At 42.0% G+C, this 12,451-nt stretch overlaps 3 protein-coding genes across 3 annotated transcripts; all 3 read left to right on the top strand.

Moving 5' to 3' along the window:
- Nucleotides 1-7,000: 7,000 nt before the first annotated feature.
- Nucleotides 7,001-8,015, top strand: LOC149644547 (uncharacterized). The gene is made up of 3 exons (XM_089850347.1): nucleotides 7,001-7,026; nucleotides 7,112-7,256; nucleotides 7,377-8,015. The coding sequence occupies exons 1-3, from the start codon at nucleotides 7,001-7,003 to the stop codon at nucleotides 8,013-8,015; spliced, it is 810 nt and encodes a 269-aa protein (XP_089706473.1).
- A 25-nt stretch (nucleotides 8,016-8,040) lies between these two features.
- Nucleotides 8,041-9,200, top strand: LOC149644546 (uncharacterized). The gene is made up of 2 exons (XM_089850346.1): nucleotides 8,041-8,045; nucleotides 8,111-9,200. The coding sequence occupies exons 1-2, from the start codon at nucleotides 8,041-8,043 to the stop codon at nucleotides 9,198-9,200; spliced, it is 1,095 nt and encodes a 364-aa protein (XP_089706472.1).
- Nucleotides 9,201-9,390: 190 nt separating this feature from the next.
- LOC149644545 (uncharacterized) lies at nucleotides 9,391-10,296 on the top strand. Its single transcript, XM_089850345.1, has 2 exons — nucleotides 9,391-10,116; nucleotides 10,273-10,296. The coding sequence occupies exons 1-2, from the start codon at nucleotides 9,391-9,393 to the stop codon at nucleotides 10,294-10,296; spliced, it is 750 nt and encodes a 249-aa protein (XP_089706471.1).
- The last annotated feature ends 2,155 nt before the right edge of the window (nucleotides 10,297-12,451 follow it).

Raw genomic sequence — 12,451 nt, 5'->3', positions numbered from 1 at the left:
ATTAGACTAGGAATGACGGATGGTTCTACTGGGATTATATTAAGTGAGGACGAGTACATGCAACTTTATGGGATGAGGGATACCATAAATGAATTTTTCGAGAAGGATGACGCTCAACCTACCACGAGCTTTTTCGAAGGGTCGGTGGACAAGCGAATTCAGCTTGTAACTTACCAGGATAGGAAAACGTTAAATATTCGTCAAGTAATCCCGGGTAATGGAGCCAACTATGGGATTCACTACCCGACTAAGAATGGATTCGCTATAGGGTCATACCTATGGGGAAACTTACTGGAAAAACACATTCAGGTGGTTACATTCCTTACTGAATCAAAACGTGTAGAGAGCGCGATTAAGGAGATAGTTGTACAGCAACTGACTGAGGGAATCAAGAACACCTGCAATGGATGCTTTATAGACCACCCATCGCAGATGCAACATGATTGCATATGACGGAATGGAGTGAACGTGTAGATGAACATTATTCTAATGCCGTGTCAAATTTAAATATAGAGATGATAGTTAACATTTTTAATAACTGCTCTTTCTTAAGCTTTCAATTCTGTAAGCAAATGGTTTCTAAAAGTGTATGTAACTCAAAAAAATTCCTGTAAATATTGTATTGACGTAAATTTAAATAATAAACATTGAAATTTATCATATTCTCATTATTCTAAGTATAAGCATATTTCCAATTTTTAATTAAAATTAATAAATATTCAAATTTAATAGTTCATATTTATTCATGATATAGACACATATATTTTAGAACAATCATTGCAGAGATAGGAAACTGAAATGTAAATAACTGCAACGGGTGTAGGAAATGTTTTTTAGTTAGGAAACGCTTATTGATGAAGCGGAAACAACTAGATATGTTTTCGAAAACATGATAAGCGCGTGTGAATACATGGAAACCTCCGACCACGAGTAAATAGAAGGACAATACCATCAAGAATTTGAGATATAAGCCATGATAGAGGTCTTTCATGGTAGGTCAAGTAAACAGTTACAGTCGGCAATATTTGGGAGAATAATCTATGTTCACGATAGGAGACTTGCGAAAAATCCACTAGATTGAAGTTTAAAATCCCGTCAGGAAGCATGACGCAGATTGTCACGTGATACAAGTGTGAAATTCTCTGATCTACGATAGTTGAACATCTTATCACGCCAAGAGTATAAAAGCCCCGGCGTGTACATCAGCTATTCATTTTCTGTTCTGGACAACTTCCTGACTGTTCTCAAGTTTCTTTTAGACGTTCTTTGCAGAAGGTAAGCGAAACCTTTACGGTATAGCACCGAAAATACTTGTAATTATCTTTGCGATTAAGATAGATTTTTTTTACTGTCTTTAAATGACATAGTTATTTCCGATCCCAGATTAAGATAGATTTTTTTACTGTCTTTAAGACATAGTTAATTCTGTCCCGAGATTAAGATATATATTTTTTTTACCGCCTTTAAAGAGAGTTAATTTTTAGAATGTTTAAGTGCAGTGCTTGTGAACGCGAATATGTTAGATCCTGGGACCTTACGAGGCATTTAAGGGAAAAGCATGAGGGGATTTTGTTTAAGTGTCTGCAATGCCCAAAGAGTTTCACGAGACGCGCCACTTTAGCTGCCCATGTGGCCGGCAACCACTTCAACTCAAAAGAAAGAAAGCGTGCGGTTTTCAACCTATCTAGCTCTAGTTCGGACTCTGATTCCACCCCTAGCCCCGATTCTCCCACCCTTAAGGACGTTCCAACTTCCGGTTCTCCTTCCCTCGCAAACATTCCAATTTCCATTTCTCCTCCCCTCACGAACATTTCAGATCCGTCAACCCCAGACTCTATCTCCCCAGTCCCTCACTTTACCGAATACCCTAGCAGGTTATCACTTAATTTCACGGGACATTCCATAAGCTCGGTGGAGTTAGATAGCGTGGAGGTTCAAGCTATGCGCGACCTCATCAAGAGTAGGGAAAATAGTTAGTCCCCTCCCTCGTCATCTCTTTATTTCTCTGAAGCTACTTTAAGTATGGAAGAGTTAAATGCCCACGAAGCCCGAGCTATGCGCGAACTTATTATGAGTAGGGGTAATCGTTTAACCCCTCCAACCCCTCCCGAGGCCAAGCGGCAAAAACTAACCCATTCCACTCCAAATCCTATTCCCCCAACTCCTCCCTCTGTTTTTGGTTCACTTTTCGAAGTCGCCACCCACCTCTCCCCTCGTTTTTGGTTCCCCTTCCGGCGTCGCCCTGTCGTCGGACCTTTCATCCCAAAATCTAGATGAACTACCTGACGATTTGAATCGTGCACTGCATGAGTTCATGGAGCGGGAAGAGGATGACATCGAAGTCGTCAAGCGGGACGACACTCCCCCTCCACCTAGGATCGCATGTTATATTTGCGACAAGTGGTTCAACGGCCAAAACGAGACCGATATGCACATGCGCGAGCACGTCCTAGGTGTTGAAGAGTGCGCGGCAGATGGGACCAGTCAGGAGGGAGACTTTCCGGAGCTTTCGAGCCAGGAGGCCCGTGACCTTAACCGTTTCATGGATGGAGAGGAGGAAGAGGACTTTCCGGGACTTTCGAGTCAGGAGGAACGGGACATCCACGACTTCATGGATCAACAGGAGGGTGGAGGACAGCCGCCGGATGAACCTATCGTCGCCTCGCCAGAAGCCCCCCTTCACGACCAGCTAGAGGAGTTGGAGGTTCTAGGTAATGCTATTTTTTGTGCACGTTTCACACCTTTAGCGACCGAGACTGGCGTAGATCAGTACATAGGTAGCCATAGGGTAGCGATAGAAAATTATTTACGTGATAAATTGTCGAGGGATCGGGGTATTAAGTGGTATTTAACTGTCAGGGCTCGCTACACCAGGGAGTTAGCTAATACTGACGAGGAGGTGGAATGTTTGATCTATCACAGGACCCGAAACTTAACGGTTTTAAGGCCTGACGTTATACCTGGACAGATGGACTTAGGAATTTTGACACTGAAACGATTAATGGAAGAGTATGAGGAGAGTGGTAGTGGGTGGGTATTAGATAGAATCCAATTTTTACAAATTAATATTATAACGTACCTTCCGCTTCACGGGGGTACGTACTTTGAAACCCCTAAGAAACTCGCATTTAAAAAAGCGCTCCTTAATGTACAAAACACAGATAATAAGTGTTTCCAATGGTCAATTTTGGCTCATTTACACCCTAAAAATAATAACCCTCAGCGCGTAACAAGGTACTTACAGTATAGCAATGAATTAGACATGACCGGCATTACATTCCCCGTGGAAGTAAATACCTCAAAATTAGAAAAATTCGAGCGTGTAAATAACCTTTCGCTTAATATATTCGGCTATGAGGATGAGGTTTTCCCTCGTTACGTGAGTTCCAACAGAGTTGAGGAACCGCGACAAATTGATCTGTTGCTATTAACCCAGGGCGAGAAGAAGCTCTTTTGTTTAATTCGCAGCATGACCCGACTTCTTGCAAAAGCGTTCACCGCACACAGGAACAGGAACTATTACTGCCGCTATTGCCTGCATCGTTTCTCCGGTATAGACTCGGAGACAAACTACAAAGACCACATCAAGGAGTGCAGTCTACATGGACCCCAGAAAATCGAGATTCCGGTGAAGGACCCCATTCTGGAATTCAAAAACGTTGCTTGGCAACAGAAGGTAAACTAAAACTATTATTATTTATCAGAGGGAAAAGCGGATAACGCGTATGATTAGATGCACGAGAGAGGGAGAGAGTTTGCTACGGTTATCATTATAGAGTACATTATCATTGATAACATGTTTTTTCTATTCTCACAGGTTAAGTACGTCATCTACGCTGACTTCGAGTCGATTCTCCGCAAAGTTCACCGATGCGACCCCGACAGTGACCTCTCTTCTACCACGAAAACTTCGCAGCACATCTCCTGTGGGTTCAGTTATGTGATCGTTGGTCACGATGGTTCGGTGTCCAAACCGGTTACTTATCGTGGGGTAGAAAACCTTTTACGTGAAGATGCAATTATTCAGGGTAAAATTAAAGTTAACACTCCCATGAATTTATCGGACTTGGAAAAGGCGCAGTTTGTCGCGGCTCGAGACTGCTACGTTTGTAATGAGGTCTTTACCGTAAATTACTGTAAAGTACGTGACCACGATCATACTACCGGGGCCTACAGGGGCGCCGCTCATAATTCGTTTAACCTGAAGCTGAGGACCAGGAATTTCGTTCCGGTTTTTATGCATAATCTCTCTCGTTACGACGCCCATCTTATAATGGATAAAATAGGGCTGGTTAAAGATCATGAGATTAAGTGCTTTCCGACAAATTCGGAAATTTATATTTCATTTTCTCTTGGTAATCTTAGGTTTTTAGATTCCATTAGGTTCATGCCTGCATCGCTGGAGACACTCGTGGCAAGTCTGGCTAGAGGAGGAGCTGACAAGTTTAAGTGTTTAAACTCTGTGTTCAGCGCCGAGGAAGTACCACACCTATTGAAGAAACAGGTCTACCCATACGACTACTTTGACTGCGAGACGAAATTCAGCGAGACGGAGCTACCACCCAAGGATGGCATTTTCAATACCCTGACGGACGAGGAGATTAGCGATGCGGATTATTCCCAGGCTCAAACAATTTGGGAGAAATTCCAAATCGCTAATCTGGGCGTGTGGAAACTTTCTTAGAATTTGGTATTTTTATCTTTCTTTAAATATCTGTTGTTTAAATATCACTTGTTTTGGACAAGGCCTTGGGTTAGGAAAATTTTTGAATGACCCCCGTAATACAGGTGCAGCGGGTCACCGGCCGGTCATGCTATATTTTTTTAAGCATGTTTGTCGAGAGAGAGTTCCTCTGGCTCGAGGCTTTCCCCTAAAGTGAAAGTGTTTGCTCACCTGACCTTTGGGCTTGTCCAATGAAAGTGAGTCTTTTGAATGTTATTGTTCAAATAAGGGGTAGGAATCTCTTCGTGTGGAGGGTATTTTTGCTTTACTCTCGCTTTAGCTGTTACTCGGGCTAGTTCGCTACCCAAAATAAACCCTTTTTATTCAGTCTAAATTTCAACATGTAATTTAATTATATTTATTAACATTAAAATTTCACTTGTTATTCAAATCTCAAGTTGAGCTAGTTGCGATGTTTTTTATTCACATATAATTAACAAATAATATATCGCGAAGGAGAAGTTACGACATAATTTGGTGCCGAAACCCGGGATAGGGCCACTTTAGATTTAACTAAAGTATTATCAAGTATGTGTAAACGTTTTCGTGTTATAATCGGCGGCGGATAGAGTAACAGAACCTTGCGGATACGTATCATAATAAAGTACGGAGCTTTATTTAATCTAAACAACGGCGGAACTTTTGAACTTTAATTTAATCGGTAAATTAAATCGGAACTATGGCAACGGAACAAGCCAAACAAATACGGAAGCGTGCGGTAATTAGAGGACAAATTACCACTAGCTTAAAAAAGATAAAATCCTTACTTCAGTCGGTACCAGTGGACAGGGACGAGTTGGAAGAAGGACTAAACGTTATATTAAGGAAGGAAGCGGCCCTTCGACCTTTGGATGATATAGTACAGGCTCATATAACAGACCCGGATCAAATGAAAGATGATGTGGAACAATGCGAGAAAATATACGACGACATTTCTGTATGTAAAACAAAGTGTTCTCGTAAAATTCGAGAAATAGATGCCACCCTAGCTACCGGAGGGGCAAGCGGTTCTAGCACCCCATTAACTCTCTCCAGTTCCGGCAGGAGTAACGGAAGCTCGGTTAAACTACCGAAGCTAGAGCTCGCCAAGTTTGACGACGAAATGACGAAATGGCCAAATTTTTGGAATCAATTCAGCTCCACTGTACACCAGAACGTGGATTTGGATGGGACGAAGAAGTTCTCGTACCTAAAAACTTGCTTGGAAGGTCTAGCAGCTACCGCAATCAAGGGTCTCACCGTCTCCGACGCCAACTATATCGCGGCTATAGATATTTTGGAAAGAAGATTCGGACGCAGAGATCAAACAGTGAACACCCACTTGGATAACCTGGCAACGATTGACCCTGTTACCAGAACTTCGGATACCGCGGCATTACGAAAGCTTTACGACTCGCTAACGGTAGAAATGCGCAGTTTAAGTGCTCTCGGAATAAGTGAAGATAAATACGGTATATTATTGTGCACGATTCTGCTGAAACGGATCCCAAAGGATATAAATCTTGAATTTAGTAAAAAGCAAGATGGGCAGCGCGAGTATGATATCACGGAGCTTGTCCAATTCCTCGGGGACGAAGTATCAAGTCGCGAGCGGGCGTTCATTATGAGTGAACCGGTTCGAGTCGCAACGGCGGGCGCCAAGGAGCCAAATTCGAAAACGTGGGAAGAGCGTAAGCCTAAACCTAAAGGTTTTCAACAACGTAGCGGCGGGTCTACGTCATCGGCCATGGCTTTACATACGGGTGTAGCACCTTTGTCGAAAGGTTGCATATTTTGTAGTGACACCGGTCATTTTTCGGGTGAATGTGATAAAATATCGGTTCCGCGAAAACGGGAAATAGTGCGGGAAAAGGATCTTTGTTTTGTATGCCTCAAATCGGGTCACAGTTCGAAGTCATGCTTCAAAAGGAATAAAGTTTGTAAACATTGCGGCTATAAACATCATTCAAGTATTTGTGAAACTCAATACAAGAAGGATGAAGGAGCGGATTCCACTGAAATCACAGCTTGCCATCTAAGCACTAAGGGGGATAAAATGTCTTCTTGAAACGGCCCAAGTAGATTTGTCCAACGGCGGAAACGGAAAACCCCTAAGAGTGAGATGTCTCATGGATGGAGGGAGTAGAGCTCGGCATTTTCGATCAATTATCCACAAATTGGTGGATAACCGATTATTTATAAACAAATGTGCGGATTATAATACGATTTAACATGTTAGTTCTGTGGATAATTTTCGGGTATGGATAAAGATAAAATAAAGTAGATAATTGATCGAAAATGCCGAGCTCTAGGAGGAAGCCAACGTACCTTCATTAGAACGGAAGTTTCACGCCAGCTAAACTTGCCGGTAGTAGGGGAGAAAAATTTGAGGGTCGTAACCTTCAATAGCGATAATGCTAAGGAAGAAACAAGACGTCGCGTGCGACTAACCCTCACTAACGTTCGGGATCCCTCAAAGAAGATAGAGCTAGAGGCTCTAGAATCCCCGTCCATCAGTTGCAGCAGAATTTGCGTATCACAAAAAGAAGCCATAGTAAATCTTCAAAATAAGGGATTTCAACTGGCAGATAACATGAATGATAATTCATCAGGAGAGCTTCAATTGCTCATTGGAGCTGATTATTATTGGATGATCGTTACGGGCAAAATATAGCGCTTGGGTCCAGCATTAGTAGCACTAGAAACGCTCTTTGGTTGGACCATTTCGGGCCCCACGGATACATCGGAGGTAGTCGGTGCGCATACGGTCGCGGTTTCGAAAGTCCTTATCTATAATACTGAAGCCAAGATCTCGGAACAAGTCGAGAGATTCTGGAGTCTTGACGCAATGGGCATACAGGATTCTGGAGTCAAGGAGGATGTCACTGAAATGAAAGTTCTAGAGATCTTCGAAAGCTCGATTTCATTCAGAGACGGGAGGTACGAAGTCTGTCTACCTTGGAAGCCAAATCGAGACAATCTTGGTGACAATTATAAGGAAGCAAGGAAAAGGGCTCAAGGCTTTTTCATGAAATATCGGGAGATCATACATGATCAGGAAAAACGTGGTGTCATTGAGAAGGTCGAAGCCATGGACCAGGGTTTCACCGGGAATCGTCGCTACTACTTGCCACATCATGGTGTAGTTAGAGAAGACAAACAAACGACGCCATTACGAGTAGTATACGACGGTTCGGCTCATGAGTGCCTGGAAATCGGGCCCAACTTAAACCCGGATATCTTGGAGGTTCTCCTACGATTTCGCAATTTCAAAATCGCGTTCGTAGCAGATATTGAACAGGCCTTCCTGTAGATCTCATTAACAGCGACGGATCGAGATGCAGTAAGATTCTTATGGCCGGAAAACCCTTCTAAACCTAACGAGCTAACGGAATATCGCATCACGAGAGTTCCATTCGGAGTCGCCTCAAGTCCGTTTCTTTTAACGGCCACTATTCGGCATCATCTCAAACAAAATGAAGAGAAATATCCAGAAGTTTGCGAGCTTATAAGATCTGGGCTTTACTACGACGACCTGGCTTCTGGATCGTCGGAAGTATCGGAGGGTATAGCGTCAGCAACCGAAGCAAAGGAGCTAATTCTGGGAGCAGGTATGAACTTGCGGAAATGGCTGTCAAATTCACGGGAACTCCAAGAGACAATGAACGGGAAAAGCTCATTGGCTGGAGAATCAGTAAACTTCAGTATTGACAGCAGCCAAGGCCCAAACGTCAGTCAAAAGGTTTTAGGCCTAGCTTGGAACAACTCCGAAGATCATTTCTCGTTTGATTTAAAGGGATTGCTCCAATTTCAAACTACCAGAGTAAACACGAAGCGTTTCATACTACAATGTGTAGCACGAATCTTTGCTCCCATTGGCTTCTTAGCCCCTTTCGTTATCAGGATGAAAGTTCTCTTCCAAAGCCTCTGGAGAAGCGGGGCAAATTGGGATACCAAGCTAGGGTTTGAAATCACGGACGAATTTGATCGATGGTTTGAAGAGCTCCCACAGCTTCACCAGTTGAAGATACCTAGGCATTACTATGATGGTATTTCTGAAGATGAAATTGAAAGTCGTCAACTAATCGTGTTCTGTGACGCAAGTAAACAAGCATACGCGGCGGTCGCGTACATTCGGTACATTCAGACGGACGGTACAATCGGAATAAATTTCGTGTCGGCAAAATCTCGCGTCGCTCCTTTAAATGAGATGACAATCGCGCGGCTTGAGTTAATGGGAGCACTCCTAGGCGCACGGCTTCTTAATTACTTGAAGCCAATCTTCACGGAAAAACGGTCCGACATTCGGCTTTTTAGGGACAATACCGCAGCACTCTATTGGATTAGGGGTTCTCCATCACGTTGGAAACCTTTTGTGGCTAATAGAGTCACGGAGATTCAAGGGCTAACGGAGCCACGAATTTGGAGTCACGTCAGGGGACCCGAAAATCCCGCAGATCTTGCTACCAGAGGCAAGTCGGTAGACCAGCTGATCTAGTGCGAGTTGTGGTGGAGTGGACCGGAATGGCTTCGGTTAGACGAAACTGAATGGCCTTCTACATCAGGGGCGGAGCAAGTTCAGGAGGATCTGGAGGTAGAACAACGGGTGCAGTTGCATTGTAAACGCTGGGAGCGAGCCATTGTTGGACGTAGGAAAGTACAGCTCTCTTTCCAAGGTCAAAAGAATTATGTCCTACGTAATCCGTTTCACTGAGAACTGTAGAAAACATAAGAATCTACAACAGCGGGGAGCGCTCACAACGGAAGAAATTCTACAGGCAGAGAAGGTCCTGATACGCGAGGCCCAATCACTGGACTTCCGGGAAGAGAAGACACGGCTTCAATTGAAGGAAAGAGTTTCGCCTCAGTCCAACATCTCCAATTTGAACCCCATAATGGACGAAGATGGGATAATGCGCGTCGGTGAACGTTTGGAAAAAACGAGATTGACTTTTGGTGAGAAACACCCAATCATTTTAAACTTAAAAAACAAGTTATCGGAGCTAATCGCTGGGTTCCATCATGCTAGGTTAATGCACTCAGGTTTAAGGGACACTATTACCGAGATAAGGGAACGGTTTTGGATAAATCGCGGCAGGCAAATGGTAAAGAAATTAATAGGGTCTTGCGTCACCTGCAAACGCTTTTCGGTGAAGCCTGGCGCCGCGGTTGTAGCCCCTCTCCCTAGCGATAGGATCAACGAAGCGCCTCCTTTCAAAATTGTAGGAGTAGATTTCGCTGGTCCAGTTATAGTAAGAGTTGGAAAGCGTGGTACTCAAAAGGCTTACATAGCTTTGTTTACATGCGGAGTAACCCGAGCCGTGCATCTAGAGCTGGTTTCTGACCAAAGCACGGACTCCTTCCTCATGTCGTTCAGGCGGTTTATCTCGCGTAGGGGTGTACCTAGTACTAGAGTGGGATATAGACCGAGTGGGGAAAGGTGAAGCCCCGCCCATTGACATGCGCGGTAACTACTGGATGTTTTACTTCCAACAGTAACAGGTAGATGGCGGGAAAATTTGGTCTTTGGCGCGAAATTTAAAATACTTTTTTTAAGATCGTCTGCTTAGGAGTCTGCTCAACATTATGTGTAATCTGAGACTGTACTATAGAATTTGGGCAATAGTGGCATGTCACGCACCAAGTGCATTACAAGACTTTTATTATATGCATATTACAGAGCTGATGATCTGGTGTAATGTAGAACATCTTTTTTCATTTTAAAGGTAAGGAATTTGTTTCTAATGTGCATTCTTAGCCTTACAAACAAGTTTACAATTTTTCGCTCGATATTGCAACAACTTAGCTCAACCTCCAATTGATTGTGGAGCATTCTAGTTATGAAAGAACTTAATTCTTCAAGTGGAGATTTCATGCTTGTAATGTTTTGTAGAACTGTGTCCAGGAATTGTTCAGACAGGCTAACGAAGTCTAATAGTCTCGATAAAGGATGTTTGAGGTTACCAAAAGCCTTGTGCTGTGTAACAACTGATGATGAAGGCAATTCGTACGTTTTATTTTCATGTGAAATTACGTTATAAGAGGATTCGAAAATGTGTTTCTGGAGTTTAAAACAAATATATCCTGCTATATGGTAAATTGTCAACTCTTTTGCCTTTTCCTTTGGGTCTATGCTCTCTACTTTAGTAATTTTTAGGTCTTTTTGTGCCAAGCCTGCAAGTCCAAGGAATTCCACCAAGTCTTCTAAATTATCACGGCATGTAAACAAAATTTAACTAGCGCCACGACCAATTTTTAAAAAATATCGCTTTAAATCTCATTTGACATTTAGAGTGTCAAGTGAATTTTGTTATCGAGAAGGCAGGGCGTTACGCGATTGTTCAGAGGAGCTAATTTCAAATCGTCGATGAGATTTCAAACTAATTTGAATTTTAAAATCATTCGTAGCTGGTATTCCCTCGACATTTCACTGCGCAGATTTACCTTATAATTAGTAGAAGAATCGATTAAAATTGATTCATTTTCCTTTTTACCTTCCCTTTAAAACAGGATATAAGTAAATACACAACTTATTTATTTTCCACGAACTGTATTGCGAGAAACAATTGCCTCGAGTTGAATCGACCTTGTTAGGCAGAGTAATGGTATTTAAACGGTATGTAACGTTTCCAGTCTGGTCTTTATATATAACAAAACTATTGTTTTCTATTTAATTATTCAAAATTTTCATTTCAGTTACCGTGGCAACTGAAACATTTGCAAACAAAATAGACCTGGCAGTTAAAATTATACATCAGTTTCGTTACGCAAACTCTGTCCTTTACGAGACTATAGGCATATCTTACAAGCCACATCGGTACTCAAAGGAGATTACTAAATTGTCTTAAAATTATATTAAATTGTTGGATCGTTGTACTTTGTGTCTTCGCCTTTCAGATTTAATACGTTATGATTTAAGTGGACCCCAAAATGGCGCTGAACAAAATGGAATTTCGGGGAAATAATCGATATTTCAAATACAGGTATATAATTTGCATTTTCAAATCGGAAATTTTATTTATACCACATTTTAAAAAAGCGTCAATTGGGTAGTGATTTTAGACTAAAAGAAGAACACTTTAATCATAATTTAACAAGAAGGCAGGGAGTTACGCCATTAGTTTGATTTGCTAATTTCAATTAATAATCAAAGAAATCTCAACGTAATTTCAATTTTAAAATCATTCGGAGGTATAATTTCCCGTATGTTTCATTATGCAGAATGGTTTTATAATTATAGTAGAAGAATCGATAAAATAAATCCATTGATTTTACTTTTCACCCTCCCTCGATCAAAACCGCGTAATAATTAAAGCCAAAACTTATTATTTTGTCACGAACTGTAACTTACGAGAACACTTTCCTCGAGATTGTTGAACAACCGACCAAACGTAATGGTCTTTAAATGGTACGTAACACGAGCCTGTCTATAGCAGAATTCAGTCTTAGAAGGGGGAAAACCCGTTCCCTTCTACGCCTAAGCTTTCCAACTGTAACTCTTCTAATCTTGGAGTTATTAAATTACCAGGAATATTGACCACCTTCTCTGGGTTTAAGACGCCACGCAAAGGATTAATACAACTCCAATTAAATTCTAAATTGAGTCAAGCTTCGAGATTTCTTTCAATTACGCACTTACGCTTTTAGCTCCAAAGGCTCAAGAACCATGTGGGGTATAGCGGGAAATACCCAGATTCCAAAATACTATTCAACGCCAAGTACAAAATATTCTTATAATTCTGTTAAATT

Source organism: Phalangium opilio, unplaced genomic scaffold (genome assembly GCF_054372755.1).
Source record: "Phalangium opilio isolate 3A_F unplaced genomic scaffold, DU_Popi_V2 ptg000090l_1, whole genome shotgun sequence".
Taxonomy (NCBI): domain Eukaryota; kingdom Metazoa; phylum Arthropoda; class Arachnida; order Opiliones; family Phalangiidae; genus Phalangium; species Phalangium opilio.
Note: the sequence above shows the minus strand (reverse complement) of the source record. Positions and strands in the feature narration are given on the sequence as shown.

Bases quoted from the DNA above. Each gene is read 5' to 3' on its own strand.
- LOC149644547 (XM_089850347.1), top strand. From the start codon at position 7,001: ATGCCGAGCTCTAGGAGGAAGCCAAC. The intron at 7,027-7,111 runs GTACCTTCATTA...AACCTTCAATAG, and splicing joins AGCTCTAGGAGGAAGCCAAC to CGATAATGCTAAGGAAGAAA. The intron at 7,257-7,376 runs GTAAATCTTCAA...GGCAAAATATAG, and splicing joins TATCACAAAAAGAAGCCATA to CGCTTGGGTCCAGCATTAGT.
- LOC149644545 (XM_089850345.1), top strand. From the start codon at position 9,391: ATGTCCTACGTAATCCGTTTCACTGAGAACTGTAGAAAACATAAGAAT. The intron at 10,117-10,272 runs GTGGGATATAGA...TCGTCTGCTTAG, and splicing joins GGGGTGTACCTAGTACTAGA to GAGTCTGCTCAACATTATGT.